General features: G+C 41.2%; 1 protein-coding gene across 1 annotated transcript in view; it reads right to left on the reverse strand.

Annotated features, from left to right (window-relative positions):
- Positions 1-2,539: 2,539 nt before the first annotated feature.
- Positions 2,540-13,700, reverse strand: part of Fras1 (Fraser extracellular matrix complex subunit 1) — a 267,670-nt gene continuing 256,509 nt past the window's right edge. The window contains exons 70-73 of the mRNA XM_026403132.2: positions 11,817-11,983; positions 8,623-8,828; positions 7,217-7,363; positions 2,540-6,111 (exon numbers count right to left, since the gene is read on the reverse strand). Coding sequence (XP_026258917.2) covers positions 5,518-6,111; positions 7,217-7,363; positions 8,623-8,828; positions 11,817-11,983 — 1,114 coding nt within the window. The 3' untranslated portion in view covers positions 2,540-5,517. The remainder of the gene's footprint in view (positions 6,112-7,216; positions 7,364-8,622; positions 8,829-11,816; positions 11,984-13,700) is intronic.

The raw sequence follows: 13,700 nt of genomic DNA on the forward strand, positions 1-13,700 counted from the left end.
ATGGTGGCACATGCCTATAGTCTTAGCTGCTTGGGAGGCTGAGGCAGGAGGATTGCTTGAGCCCAGGAATCGAGATCCCGTCTGAAAAAAAAAAATTAAATTACTATACACAATTGATTGAATTAAGTTTAAGACAAAGGTAATAGTGCTCAAATTAATCACTTCCTAGTTATTTTTGCTACATTTTATTATTGTTGATGCTCTTGAGGTTATTTTTGTCTATTGTATGGATGTGGTGGAAATACTATAAAAATTAGTACTACTGTGCATTTATTCTCAACTCTGTATTCAGTAAAATTATACTGGTAAGTTTAATTCAGCCATGGTAGGAGTAAATACAACACAAATGTGAGCAAATGCTACAAATCAGGCTTCCCTTGATTCCAAAAGTGGTTTGTTAATCATTTATCAGCACATCACTTTTTATAATAAAGGCAAATTTAAAATAAAGACTTGATTTGAGTTCAAGTGTTGTGTTTTTATTAAAAAACCAAATCCAAATGATAGTGAGTTTAAGAATAGTATAAATTAGGGTAGAAGAAAGAAAATATACTCAAAGTATTTGAGTGGACAGTTTAATAAAGGTCTTATTTACAGAAGTGTGGGCAGGGTTAAGTTAGGCAGCCACAGGGATGCTGATGTCCTTGAGACTATGAACAACATGAAGTCATTGCTACCTCCATGCTTGCTTGGGCAAGGGAGGCAAAGGATTTATCCAGAAACTGCAAGAACTGAAACTGTGGAACCTGCAACAGTAGGACCTGTGGCCCAGATGGAATGCATCCCTGGCCAGAACCACAGCAAAGCAGGTGGGGCAGGGACAGCATCACCGACACTCACCAGCTTTTCTCTCCTACCTGGGCTGCACTTGGTCAATCATCCTGGAAGCCAAGGCAAGAGAGTCATTTCTGAAACATTCCTTAGTGGGGTATATAAGGGGGGCATCTTGAAACAGGGTTTTGATTATTTATGGAAGTTCTCTTAGAGACTGGGATCCTAATAGATTTTTATCACTTGTGGACTAATCTTAGAACCAAAATGAGCCTAAGGATAAAATTCTATTAGCTTTCAAAGAGAGGGATGCAGTGTGGGTCTATGATATTCTATCAACCAAGTAATGGAATTTTTCATGACAAGCATTAACTTTAGGTTATAGGGGCTTGCAGCCATTTTTAAGCAATGCCAAGTTGTGCTTGTGGAAGCTCTCAAGGATTTGAAATTCTGGTGTTCATATGGAACTTCCAAAGAAACTTATCTAGGACAATTACCTCAGAGTTGTTATGAGGACAATGAGGAACAGAATGTAAAGGAGTTATTGCACTTGATTTTAGCATTGCTAGAGGTCCCCGATATAGAATTTTACCAGGGCTCTTAACTATTCACAATGGAACAATCTAAAGGGATCTTGTTAGGAGTTATCTCTGGCTTGTTTGGGGACAAAATCTGTATTACATGTTGTGGTCTCTAAATATTGGTATCTAAATATGGATATTGGACTACATATAACAATTTCATATAGCATAACTTAATAACATAGTAATAGTTAATAAGTTATTAATATAGTTTTCCTTCCTCAGCTCCCATTAAGTTTCTTCAAAACCCTAGTCTATGAGATATTTTAAATTTTAAATGAAGATGTATTTTCTGTCAGTTATCTTCCAAGATTCCTAAGTTTTAAGGCCATGAAATTCCCGGTCTCAGATGCATTTTTATAGACAATCCTAACATTACATAGATTGGCTCCTGGGATAGCTTCCCCATGCACCCTAGAGAAATGCACTCCAGGAGTAGAGTCTGCTCTTAGGAAGGGGCAGTGAGGATCTGAAGCTTATATTAAGCCCATGGTTCCCAGGAACTTCTGGGCTTGGTTTGGCATTCCTTGCCCAGATTTTATGAAAGCACACTTTCTCATCTTACTGAGTTTGCAAATGTGCCAAAAGAGCCCTGCTGGTCACTGTCACTTTTTGTTTTTGTTTTATCAGAGGGTAAAGGGACACAAGTGCACAGGCTTGCAGAATGCCAAGACGGTCTGGGCGCAGTTCCATTCTGTCACTGCTATTTTTCTCTTCTCAAGCCAACAAACATTTTCAAACTTTTTTTTTTTTTAGAGCCCTGATTATCTCCAGGGTGAGTTATGGACACTTAACAAATCTTTGCATGTGCATAAAAGGACAAAGTCATCCTCACACTATATCAAGGATCTTGAGAAGGCTTGATGGTTAATATAGTGTAAATAATTATCCTATCATATTACATATGGAAATCTAAATTTTTCCTCTTTCTCCTAGTGTTTATGTCCTGATTTCAAAAGAAAAGCTATAATGATAGTAAGAACATGTAATTTATTCAGCATCTTGTTCTTAGCAGAGTTAACTGGTTTCATATTTAACAACATTAGAGGGGTCTTTCTTGAAAAAAAAAACCAACTTAAAATTTCAGAATGATTTTGCCATCTTGGTGGCAATGTCTATGTTAATGAGATGCATAATTTAAAAACAATATAGCAAAACAAACAAAAAACAACCAGACTGTTATTTATTAATACAAATTTATATAGTGGCATATGGTACTGGAGAAATCAGAAATTCATAACACACAAATTCATATTAGAAATACAAAAAAAATCATTTGAGGATCAAGAAATCAGGTTGACAGCACCACGAATGTTTTACTCAGTCTGAGCAGGTGTGTAGGATCCAAGAATAACAAATACCTATAGGAGTCTGAGACTGAATATCATAAAACTGTGCAAACACATTCCACACTATTTCCCATCCAACAATAGGGATCTGCAGGAGTCCTCCAGGAGGCCTGGGGTACTATAAAAGGGCAGCAAGGCAGAAAAATGGTTCAGACCATTATTTCTTTTAACCTTCACAGCCGGCATATGATAGTGAGTAGCAACCCCTGAGGGTTTTTTTGTTCCTTCTCACCTGAAGGCATGATATAAAAGGTTAGTAACACACACACACAAGGCATTAGTGAGCAAGTCAGAGAAATGGAAAGCAAAGCTTTCCTTGAAATATAATCCACGTTAGTCATCAAATTATCTGATCCCTAAGATGAAGCATAAAATGTAAATGAATTGAACACTTCTACATCAAAGGGGTGAATCTCAACTCCCCATCTCTTAACAATTTCTATTTAACAAGTACGCATTCACTAGAGAAGTACTGACATTCCAAAATGTGTACATAACAGGGTGAAGGGCAGAAAGAAAGGGAGGCAGGAATATTGCAAGGCTTTCTCTTCACAAAATTCATCCCCTCCAGGTCCTCACCGATGTTGCCCTTGTCAATTTACACCCTGTGTGCGGAGGCTGCCAGGAGCACTGTTAGGCTTCCGTCTCCCTCCCCACACTAGTTTCATTCTGCCAACTGTCTGCAATCTCCCCAAACACATGTCCTATTCAGTAGTAATGGAAGGGGTGTGCGAGAAGAACATCTGAGCAAAGGAAATGTGCTGCTTTAATGTGTGAGCATCTTGGCACTCAGAGCAGTGACTAGTAACGGGCCAAATGGAATGCTGCTCTCCAGATGACTGGCTCCCTGTCCTTGCAGAATTAGCATGCACCCTCTAGGCTGTTCTGGAGAAGACTTCGTGCCAGGCTAATCAGCTCTCCAGCCGCGAGACACCAAGTCTGGATGTTCTGAAGCTGAGACAGAAGTTCTGCTTGAATGGCCCAAGCTGGTCTGAAGTAGCACCTCTCCAGCCAGAAATTTCTGGGCTCACCCCAATTCATCTTGAGAACCTTACACTCACCTCAGAACATGAAGTCAGACTTTGCCTTTAATCTCCTGTTCTGGGTACATTATTCAAACTTTCTGTTCATGCCTCCTAAGGATTACTGCCAGTCATGCCTAGGTAAAGCAGTGTTTCTTTGACCCAGTTAAGAGTGTCATTTCGTAATCCAAGTAAATTCTCTACTCACCCTTGTCATTTTGCCTACCATACTCTCTCACCTTCTCCTTCTAAATTTATTCCTCTCTCTCTCACCCATTGCACTGTTCACTCACTCACTCGACAAACACTTCTGGCGTGCATGCCTGTGACAGGTACTGCGGAAGAATGAAAAGGTGTGGCTCATGGAGGTCCTGCTCTCAAGGAGCTTGGAGTCTGATAGAGCTGCCTAAAACTTTTCATGGTTCATTCTGTTTAGGTTTGAGTACCATGGTGTTTCCAGTCTGGAATGTTCTCAAAGAGCTTGACTCAGAAATTCTAACACAAACATTACGCAATGTGAACGGTCTGTCATTTGCTCAGTGACGATGGCTTGCCATGCATCAGGAAGAGAGCATGTGTTTTACTCTTGAATAATGAAACTGTGCCTCCAGTTCAAAACAACATGTCATGCATGCTTATGTTTTTGCCAATAAGGCAGAAATAAAAGAGAAGCAAAGGCAAGCCGTGAGCACACCACACACAAAATAGGTACGCTGATATGTGAAATTATTTTAAAGCCACATGTTTATGGCCTTGTCATGTGCTGATATGGTAAAAATAAGTGCCTGAGCTACCAGAAAAGAACCCCCAGAGAGAAATCCCTGAAATCCTGTATCAGGGACAGTGCCTGCATCTCCTGGGTGACAGACAGCAAGAGGACCAATGTACATCTGTTTATTCTGATTTCACTCCAATGTGGGCTTCCTCTTGTTTTATTCAAATAAATCACTTACTTCCCTAAAATGCTAACAAAATTAAATACACACTAGTAGCAAAGCATGTGTGCTTGTCTATTACTGGACTCGGCAAAGCCTGGGGTAGCAGGAAAGTATGGTTCATGTTTTTTAGGCATCCATGGCATATAAAGGCCAGGGTGCACTAGATCTGTTGTGCAGCATCCTGCTTCAAGACCAGGTCCCTACATTCCCCAGGTCAGTCCTCTCCCCTTTGTAAATACTTGCAGAGAAGCCCTCTAGTATGAAGCACATGGAGACCCCTAGTTGTGTAAAAGACTCTGGAAAAAGCAAAATGTACTCAGAGGTCATGGCAACTAGGTCATCAGGAGGAAACAATGTTCAAATAGAGCTGTTGTGCTGATCAGTAGATTTTTGAATGGAATCTGGGTGTCAGCAATTGGTACTCTATTGTCCAGAGTCCATGAAAAGCCCAAGAAGGAGAATACTGGAGGAGGGGGAGGAAGCCAAAGGTCCTATATCCCACTCACTCTCGGGGAGATCTGCCACATCCTCTGAACTCTATCAGCTACCCTAATTGTCCAACACCTGTCCTAATGCTAAAACACTTGCTTCAAAGCTCAGCCTTTCACAGGTACTCTTAGTAGCTGCTGAGACTGTGAAAGGGGTCCACAGACTACCTCTGCTACAGTACTCTGGGGGTCTCAGTGGTTCTTTGTTTCACGAGGTAGCTCAGTTGAGTTGATGTGTGTGATGTGTGCCGTCCGCCACTCAAAGCTATAGTTTTCCCTTTTTTTAAGTCTGCGAGATTATAAAAATACCAGTATTTCCCCGTTTTATAAAAATGATTTTAGATAAAAATACACATGGGTCTCCTCCATTAAACTTCCGTTCCATCTTGTAAATTGTTGTGGACTCTGACTTCCAGATTCAATTTTTTTACTTTAGCACCTTTGAAGGGGTAGGCCCCCTCCGTGTCACTCAGTATGTTGACATTCCGCACAGTGCAGTACTGTCTGTTCACGTTCTTCTCCACCCTGTCCTGATTCCTCTTGGGCACATCCACCTTGGTGTTCAGAGGGTATTCTTCCAAAATGTCCTCTGTGGGCTGTTTCTTCCTCTGCTTCTGGCATTTTCTCGTGATGAAGCAAGCCACCAGAAACAGCAGAAGTAGAAGCATGATTGCAGCCAGGGCGCTGCCAATGGACGCCCCAGTTTGGGACAGAGAAGCAGCCACAATTGGCTCTTGCATCTCCAGATTTAGGGACTTCATATTGGTGCCATTCTTGATTTGGTCCCCTTCGTTGTCATAGATGAGGGAATCGTCAAGGGTCAGCCAGCCACTGGGGTCCACCAGGTCCCTTCGGTGGCGCCTCAGGGGGGCTGTGAGAGAACGCTGGACCCGGGGTCCGGAGATGGTGTCTGGGCCAATGATGTAGATCACCTGGAGATACCACTGGTGTCCTGCTTCCACCTGCAGGAGGAAGGACACAGGGAGACAAACTACATATGTCACTGTTGCCCACGGACCATGTCTGAAGAAAGGAAATGGAAAGACAGTTGCCACCATATGATTAGATAGAAAAATGGTTTCAAGAAAAGCATTAGCAATGGTTAAGCATCTTCTAAAACAAAGAGGACTGAATCAACCATTATGGGGTTTCTCTTATTTCCAAATTAGGATGATTTTTGGTTCAGCTAATCACATTCTTCTCTGTTTCTCTACCAGTACATGGAATAGCCTAAAAACTTATTTTTCATGGTTTCTTTAGCTAAGTGAATGCTTATGAGTTATTGGTCTTTATTGATGGTAGTGACATAATTTTATTAATAATCACAGTGACCTTCAATTGTTCACTATGCTAATTTAGTATTTATGATGAACTTTAGCTAAAATGGAGCATTCAACAAATACTTGACACCCATTTCTGACAGATTCTTGACAAAATAGGCTACATCTGAATACTTCCTGGATTGTCCCCTGAGAAGTTAGATCGTCAAGTATTTTATTCCCTTTCATCTGCCCCCACTGAAACCCTCCACGGTTTTGAAATAACTTCTGAAGAGTGATTATTAATAGTGCCAAAATCCAAGGTCATGCATTACTATTTGGAAACAGCAAAACAGTGAAACTTGATCTCGGAAATTCATGTTTATTGCTGGAACTTAGGGTAGTTCCATTTAATGGATACTAGTCACTCTAGCCATTCTAAGTAGCGGTATTGTGTTTATGATTTTGTTCAATGTTTTCCATGTGTCTGTGAAAATGAGCTGGTTCAGCAGAGAGTCACAGAGGTAAGCAATTCAAAAGAATTTAGGAAGGACTAGAGCATCATATGTAGACCAGGCACATATATGACAGGTACTGTATGCAAATTAAATAACTTTATCATTGCTTTGGTCTACTGAGGATAGATGGTGAAATTCTGGGGTGAACAATAAGCTTAAAAACAATAAATAAAAAGATCTGCCAACTAGAATGCTGTAAAAAGAAACTGCCAATCCAGAGTGCCCCTTCCCTCCAGCTTTAAGGTGGACTTGGTTCTAAGCTTATCTTCTAGCCTTCTCATCAAACTCACCTTGTAGAGGGCATCTACTTTCAGAGTGAATCCATCCACACCTGGCATACTGCTGACCACATGGAAATCGGGCAACTCAGAAGCAAAGTGGGCCTCGAAAGGTACATCATGGAAGTACTTATCAGTGACCTCTGGCTGACTGCGGTCCTGGAATTTCAGACAGAAGGAATATAGGCTTTAGAATGATGGAACAGCTGTACAGGTAGGTACAATCATGGGGAGGAGAAAGGCAGTCTCCACCGCTGCTTTGGGTCAGAGAATATATTGCAGATGGCTTCTCCTTAAGTCAACAGCTGTCTCTGGGCACCCATTGTCTTCTTTAAAGGAGAAATTTGCTGGGTTCTGTGATCTCAAAGCAGAGTGAACAAGCCTAGATCAAAAGCTATTTGGTTTCAAGTTATTTGGTCTCAAAGCCCTTTATACACTTAAAAAGCAAGGAGCCCAAAGAATTTTTGTTTATATAATTTCTATCCATCCACATTTATTGTGTTAAAAATAAAACCTGAAAAAATTAAAAATACTTAAACATTAAGTCATTCTAACAGGACAATGAAAAATTCATTATGTTAACTAAGATTTCTTTTCAAACTTTTTTTTTTTATTTGTAGATGGACTCAATGGCCTTTGCTGTATTTATTTATTTTTATGTGGTGCTTGCCTAGCTCACACATGAGCTACAACCCCAGCCCCTTAAGTGAGATATTTTTCAGTGAAAATACCTTTATTCCTCTTCTCCCCTCCCTCCCAAAAGATAGCTGGCATTGTTTTGCATTTTTGCAACACTTGAGAACAGAACTGGATTCTCATAACTGCTTCTGGACTCAATCAGTTGTGATATACTGTTTTAGTTGAAGTCTATGAACAAAATCTGGCCTCACACCGCTGTGTGGTTGGAAAGGAGAGGAATATGTTCATAGCTTTTTCAGATGATTTCTGTGGCTACTTTACAATACGAAATCAAAACCTGGCAAGTGATTTTTTAAGAAGATTAGTTACAATGTGGAGTCTCAAATCATATCAATAAACTTCTCAAGTTTTCTTCATGGATGAGGGAACAAGTGTGAAAAATTGGCCTTATCACTATACTGTGACAGCAGTTTTGAGCTTGTGGGCTCCCTGAAAGAGTCTCAGGGACACTGGAGGCCTTGGCACCATCCTTTGAGAAACAGTGACTTAGAGTTTCCTCTTCCTGGGCCATCAGTACAGCACAGTGTTGTTACCCGCTGTCATCATCACATTTGGTAATGTATGGGAGTATTTAGCTGATCAGAGAGAAACAACAACGTGTGTGTGTGTGTGTGTGTGTGTGTGTGTGTATCATTAAGAGTGGGGCTTTATCAGCTTTAGGCAGAATTCACAGCTGGGGAAGTCCCCTGGTTATCTGCCTCTCAGCACTGACAGCTTACCAATAGCAGAAATCTGTGTTTCAGGTGTTTGTTGGGCTGAATACATCCGTACTGTGGCCCTTCATTGTAGATTGTTCCTGTAGGATCAAAGAAAGGCACATAGCCGTCCTTGCCAGTACAAAGATAGACTTTCTCCAGCTGCAGTTTGTAAGCAGAATTAAGATTTTGTTCTGGATTCCAAAGTACTCGGCCATAAAGGATTTGACCTGAAAAGATTGAAAGATATTAATTAGGTCAGACTTTAAAGAACAAGAAATGTCAAGGGTAGAAAGGATTTAACATGCTCCCTTAGAGTCAAAAGTACCTTTCTCTGCTCATTCATCATTTATCGCTGCTTTAAATCTATAAACACCTAAAACATTATTTAAGCATTTAAATTAAGCCAAACACTTGGATATGTGCAGGGGACACAAAAATGACTGAGAGGCAGGTGAGAGGACAGACATAAAAGCAAAGTGTTTGACAGAAATAGTTAACATTTATCAAACTCACTACCTGCTAGGTGCTGTATTAATGTCCTAATAACTCATGTAGTGCTCACAGTTTCAGAGAGGAGGAAACCGAGGCACTGAATATCTAAGCAATTTGTTCAAGATCTAGCAATGGTGAAAGTGAGATTCAAAGTCAAGGCACAACCTGAATCCACAGCCCACCCTATTAACCCCTACAATGCTATACTGTCACATGCCACAACAGAAAAAGGTTAGTCACACTAAATGAGCAGAGTTAGGCATAGAAATCTAGCTGGGGAGAGGCAGGGAAGGGTTTAAGAACAGGCTATTAGAACAGTGTACTAAAAAATAAGCAGGAATTTGTCAGTGCATATGGGGTGGGAGGGGAAGGCAAGACAGAGAATTCTAGGCAAAAGAAAGTCCATGAGCAAAATACTGAATGCTGGGCAGGTGAAAATCTTGGTATGGGCACTGTTTCCTTTGTGCCTGCTACAGCACCAAGTTCTTTACCTGCACTCTCTTATTTAATCTTCCTAAGAGTTCAAGAGAGGCTCAATCATTGTTGCCACTTTAACTCATCCAAGGCTCACATCAATGATGAGGTGGGAGAAGAATTTGAGCAAAAAATACATCAGACTCTAAATGCTTCTCCAAAGCATTAATTGTGTGTCAAAATTCAGTCATCTTGACCAAAGGGGAAGATGCAGGTGCAGAGGCTCTGGCAGTACAGACTCCTGGGCAGAGAACAATCGTGCTGAGGATGCTGGACATGAATACATGACTAATAAGAAACATGGAAGCCTTTATGCAGGGGAGGAATAGCAATACAACCTGGCTTTAGAAACACAGAGCAAGGAGCAAAGACAAAGAGACTTGAGTACAGAAGACAGGAGACTATTTTAAGGTTCTAGTCAGGGATAGGCATCTAGAATACAGCTTTGAGGCAATGAATTCAAGAAATGTCTAGGGGTCAGAGTCCGTTCATCTCAATAACAGATGGAATGTAGAATGTGAAGAGGAAGTTGAGTACAAATGAGATGTTCACCAGGGACATCTAGCACAGGGGATGCCATTCATGGAGCAACAGATGGGGGAGGAGCATGTTTGGAAGGAGAGAAGTCCAGTCCTAGACACCTCCAGGTGTCTGAAGGAGAGCTCACTTGGGCTCAGCAATTCCAGATCTGCATGTGGAAGTGCAGAAATAAATCAGGAGAGATCAGAGATAAGGTCAAGGTTATGGCTGTGGAGTAGAAGGGGTATGAATATTGAGAGTAAAGGAATGGTCCAAGCCATGGGGATGACCAGAGGAAGCACTCAAGAAGAACAGAAGGAGCCCAAGAATGGGACCTGGGAATAGCAACATGGAAGGGGCAAAGGCAGAGGCCCAGGGCAGGAGAGGGAGAAGTGATGCAAGGGGCAGGAGAGCAACAGAACAGGATCCAGTGTCTGTAGCAAAGGGGAGAGGAGAGGCCATGAAAGGCCATGGAGACGAAGTGTGCTTACCACTTCTTTAGGAGGTTTGACAGAGAAAGGAAAAGTTTGAAGCTGAGACAAAAGTAGTATTGAGGGAAGGTTTATTTCTTTTTTTTTTTAAATATTTATTTATTTATTTATTTTTTAGTTCTCGGCGGACACAACATCTTTGTTGGTATGTGGTGCTGAGGATCGAACCCGGGCCGCACGCATGCCAGGCGAGCGCGCTACCGCTTGAGCCAAATCCCCAGCCCTAGGGAAGGTTTATTTCTGTGACGTGTTGGACTTCAATTTTTTTTTCCTTTATACCTGTGGGGTGTGTGTGTGTGTGTGTGTGTGTGTGTGTGTGTGTGTGATGCTGGAAATAAAATCCAGGGCCTCATGCATGCCAGTGATGTGCTCTACCACCTAGTTACAGATCTTGCCCCTTGAGTATGATTTCAAGATGAAAAAAAGACTCAGATATGAGAAAATTTAAAGAAACAAAGACAGTCAAGAGACAACTGAGAGAGAAAATGCAGACAGCTGAATCATTCATTTTTTCATCCACTGATTATTTGTTGAGCTCCTGGGGATGGTGCTGTGATGTACAAATTTGATATCTAGTCACAATCTCATGGAACTTACACACTAGTGGTAAAGAGACACAATAAAATAAATACATATACAATATGCATAATATTAAAAACCGTGATAAGAACTACATACAATGAATAGCATTCTGCAAAAGTGAAATATGTGGAGCCCATGTTAGATTGTCTGGGGTGTCAGGGAAAGCCTCTTTGTGGTGTGTGTGTGTGTGTGTGTGTGTGTGTGATTAAGTAGAGCCCTGAGGGACAAGGAGCAGCTAGCCTTTTGAAAGGCCAAGAGAACATGTTTAGGGGGCAGGTGAGGGACTGAGGGATCATTTCTAGCAGAGAAAGCATGACAGAGAGTATATGTGGCATTCCTTTGAGGCTGGGAGCAGTGGAGGCAATATTATAACCTAAGAAACTGGCAGGTAAAGCAACTTAACTCAGAGTTAGTGTGTTATAATGCGATTGGAAATACCAGTCTTCTTACCACCCAGATCAGTGCTTTTCCATGGTAATACACTGTCAATCATTTAGGAACTATGAGTATGATATTATTTCATAGCATGAAGAAAGAATGAGTCTGGTCCTGTCTTCACTGGGGAGGTAACTGAGTGCTGAAGAGTAGGGATTCTACTCCAGGAACTTTCTCATGCTTAGACTGAGCCTCTTTCTGCAGGAAGAGGAAGCAACTCACCTTTTGAAAAGGCTCCTTTGTAATCCATTTCTGCCAGTGACATGTCGGATGTGTTGGGATCCATTAGGAACACCTTCTCATTATTGCAGAGCTGAAATTCAGTATTGAGTGAATACACCACAGGCACAGGACGGTTGGTCTGCTGGAACGCAATGGGTATCAGGAATCTAAATGTGGGAGAAATAAGAGCAGGGTTAATTTTGCATTTGAGCTGCCATCTCTTCCCTGCCCATCTCAGGACTGGGCACAGAGCTTTGCTTTGGGCACTGAATATTTACGAATAAAGAGACATATGTGGGAGAACGACTTTATTTGATCTTTATGAGGTTGATCTGTTCTTTTGAACCGGAAAAATTTAATTAGTCTTTGAAACTCTTTGGTATCCTTTGCTTTTTTCCCCCTCTTTCATTCTGAGGGCCCTCAAAGTTGCTCTTTGATTGCTAGATGGCTCCCTTCCATGGTGTGTGCGCCAGAATTCTTCCCAGTTTGCATGCCCTGAGACTCTCTTACTCTTCCACCCAGGTCAATATTCACTCCATGTGCCACTTTTTAGGGCATTGCTAGGAGACACTCTCTTACTCACACCTCCCTGGCCTTCTTCCTCGGTCCCTTCTCTGCCCCTTCTGGTAGGTAAGAACTCCCCCAGGACCAGGGGCCTGGGAGCCCTGATGTTCTCTGTCAATAATCTCACTCCAGCCTTGACATTGAGTCCATTTTCCATCCCCAAAGTAGGGATGCCATGTTTAATTCCCTAATCCTGATTTCTCTTCTGAGCTCTAGAAACACCTATCTGCCTTCCACTGACTGCTTCTCTGATAGCTTTGGCTGTCTCAAAGATACCTCAAACTCGACCTACTCATCTCTCACAAACTTGATCTTCCTTCTGGTGTTCCCATCACAGTGAAGTCCGAGTCCTCCTAAAACTGGTTTTCCTGGAGTCACTCTTACTTCCTTCTATTTTATACAGTGCAATCAATGAACTCTATAATTTAAAAAAAAAACACTCATATTTGTTTATGACCTTTCCATTTCTAGGGTGAAGAACAACATTTTAACAAGACTCATAAAGCCCTGGCCTTTGCTTATTTCTCCAGCCTCATCTCCTGCTCCTCTCCTTCTTCCCCTCCTTTCTGGGATTTAGCCAGAATGGCCTTCTTTGGGGCTCGTGACTGGTTCTCTTCTCTATGATCTCCGCTGCCTCAGGAGTCATGCATTCAGATAAACACCAGGCATTAGTTTCTATATGACAGACACTAATCTATTAATGGAGATTTGTCTGTGGACAAACCAGAAAATATGGTCCCAGGGAAGTTATACTGTACTGAGGATGTAGTCCGAAAATAAGCTTAAACATAATATAACATGCTAGAAGGTAACAGGTGATGAGGAGAAAAATTAGGAGAGACAAGGAATGCTAGGAGAAGGTTGAGATGAAAATCCTAAATAATATTGTCATGGATATAAATTAGCACAGCCATTACGGAAAACAGTATGGTTTTCAAAAAATTAAAAACAACTAGTTATCCCACTATTGAATATATATCCAAATGAGATGGAATCAGTACACTACAGAATAGTTGCACTCCTGTGTTTGTTACAGCATTATTCATAATAGCCAGGATACAAAAATAGCTAAAGTGTTCCTTAACACTTGGATAAAGAAAATGTGGTACAAAAGATATACACAATAAAATACTACTCAGTCCTGAAAAAGGAGAATCCACAATTTGTGACCACATGGATGAACCTGAAGAATATTATGTTATGTGAAATAAGATACAGAAGGAAAAATACTTCATGATCTCATTTATATGTGGAATCTCAAAAAGCCAAATACACAGGAAAAAGAGAACAGTAACTACCAGGGACGAGGAGGAGTGGGAC

The sequence above is a fragment of the Urocitellus parryii genome, chromosome 10 (assembly GCF_045843805.1).
Source record: "Urocitellus parryii isolate mUroPar1 chromosome 10, mUroPar1.hap1, whole genome shotgun sequence".
Taxonomy (NCBI): domain Eukaryota; kingdom Metazoa; phylum Chordata; class Mammalia; order Rodentia; family Sciuridae; genus Urocitellus; species Urocitellus parryii.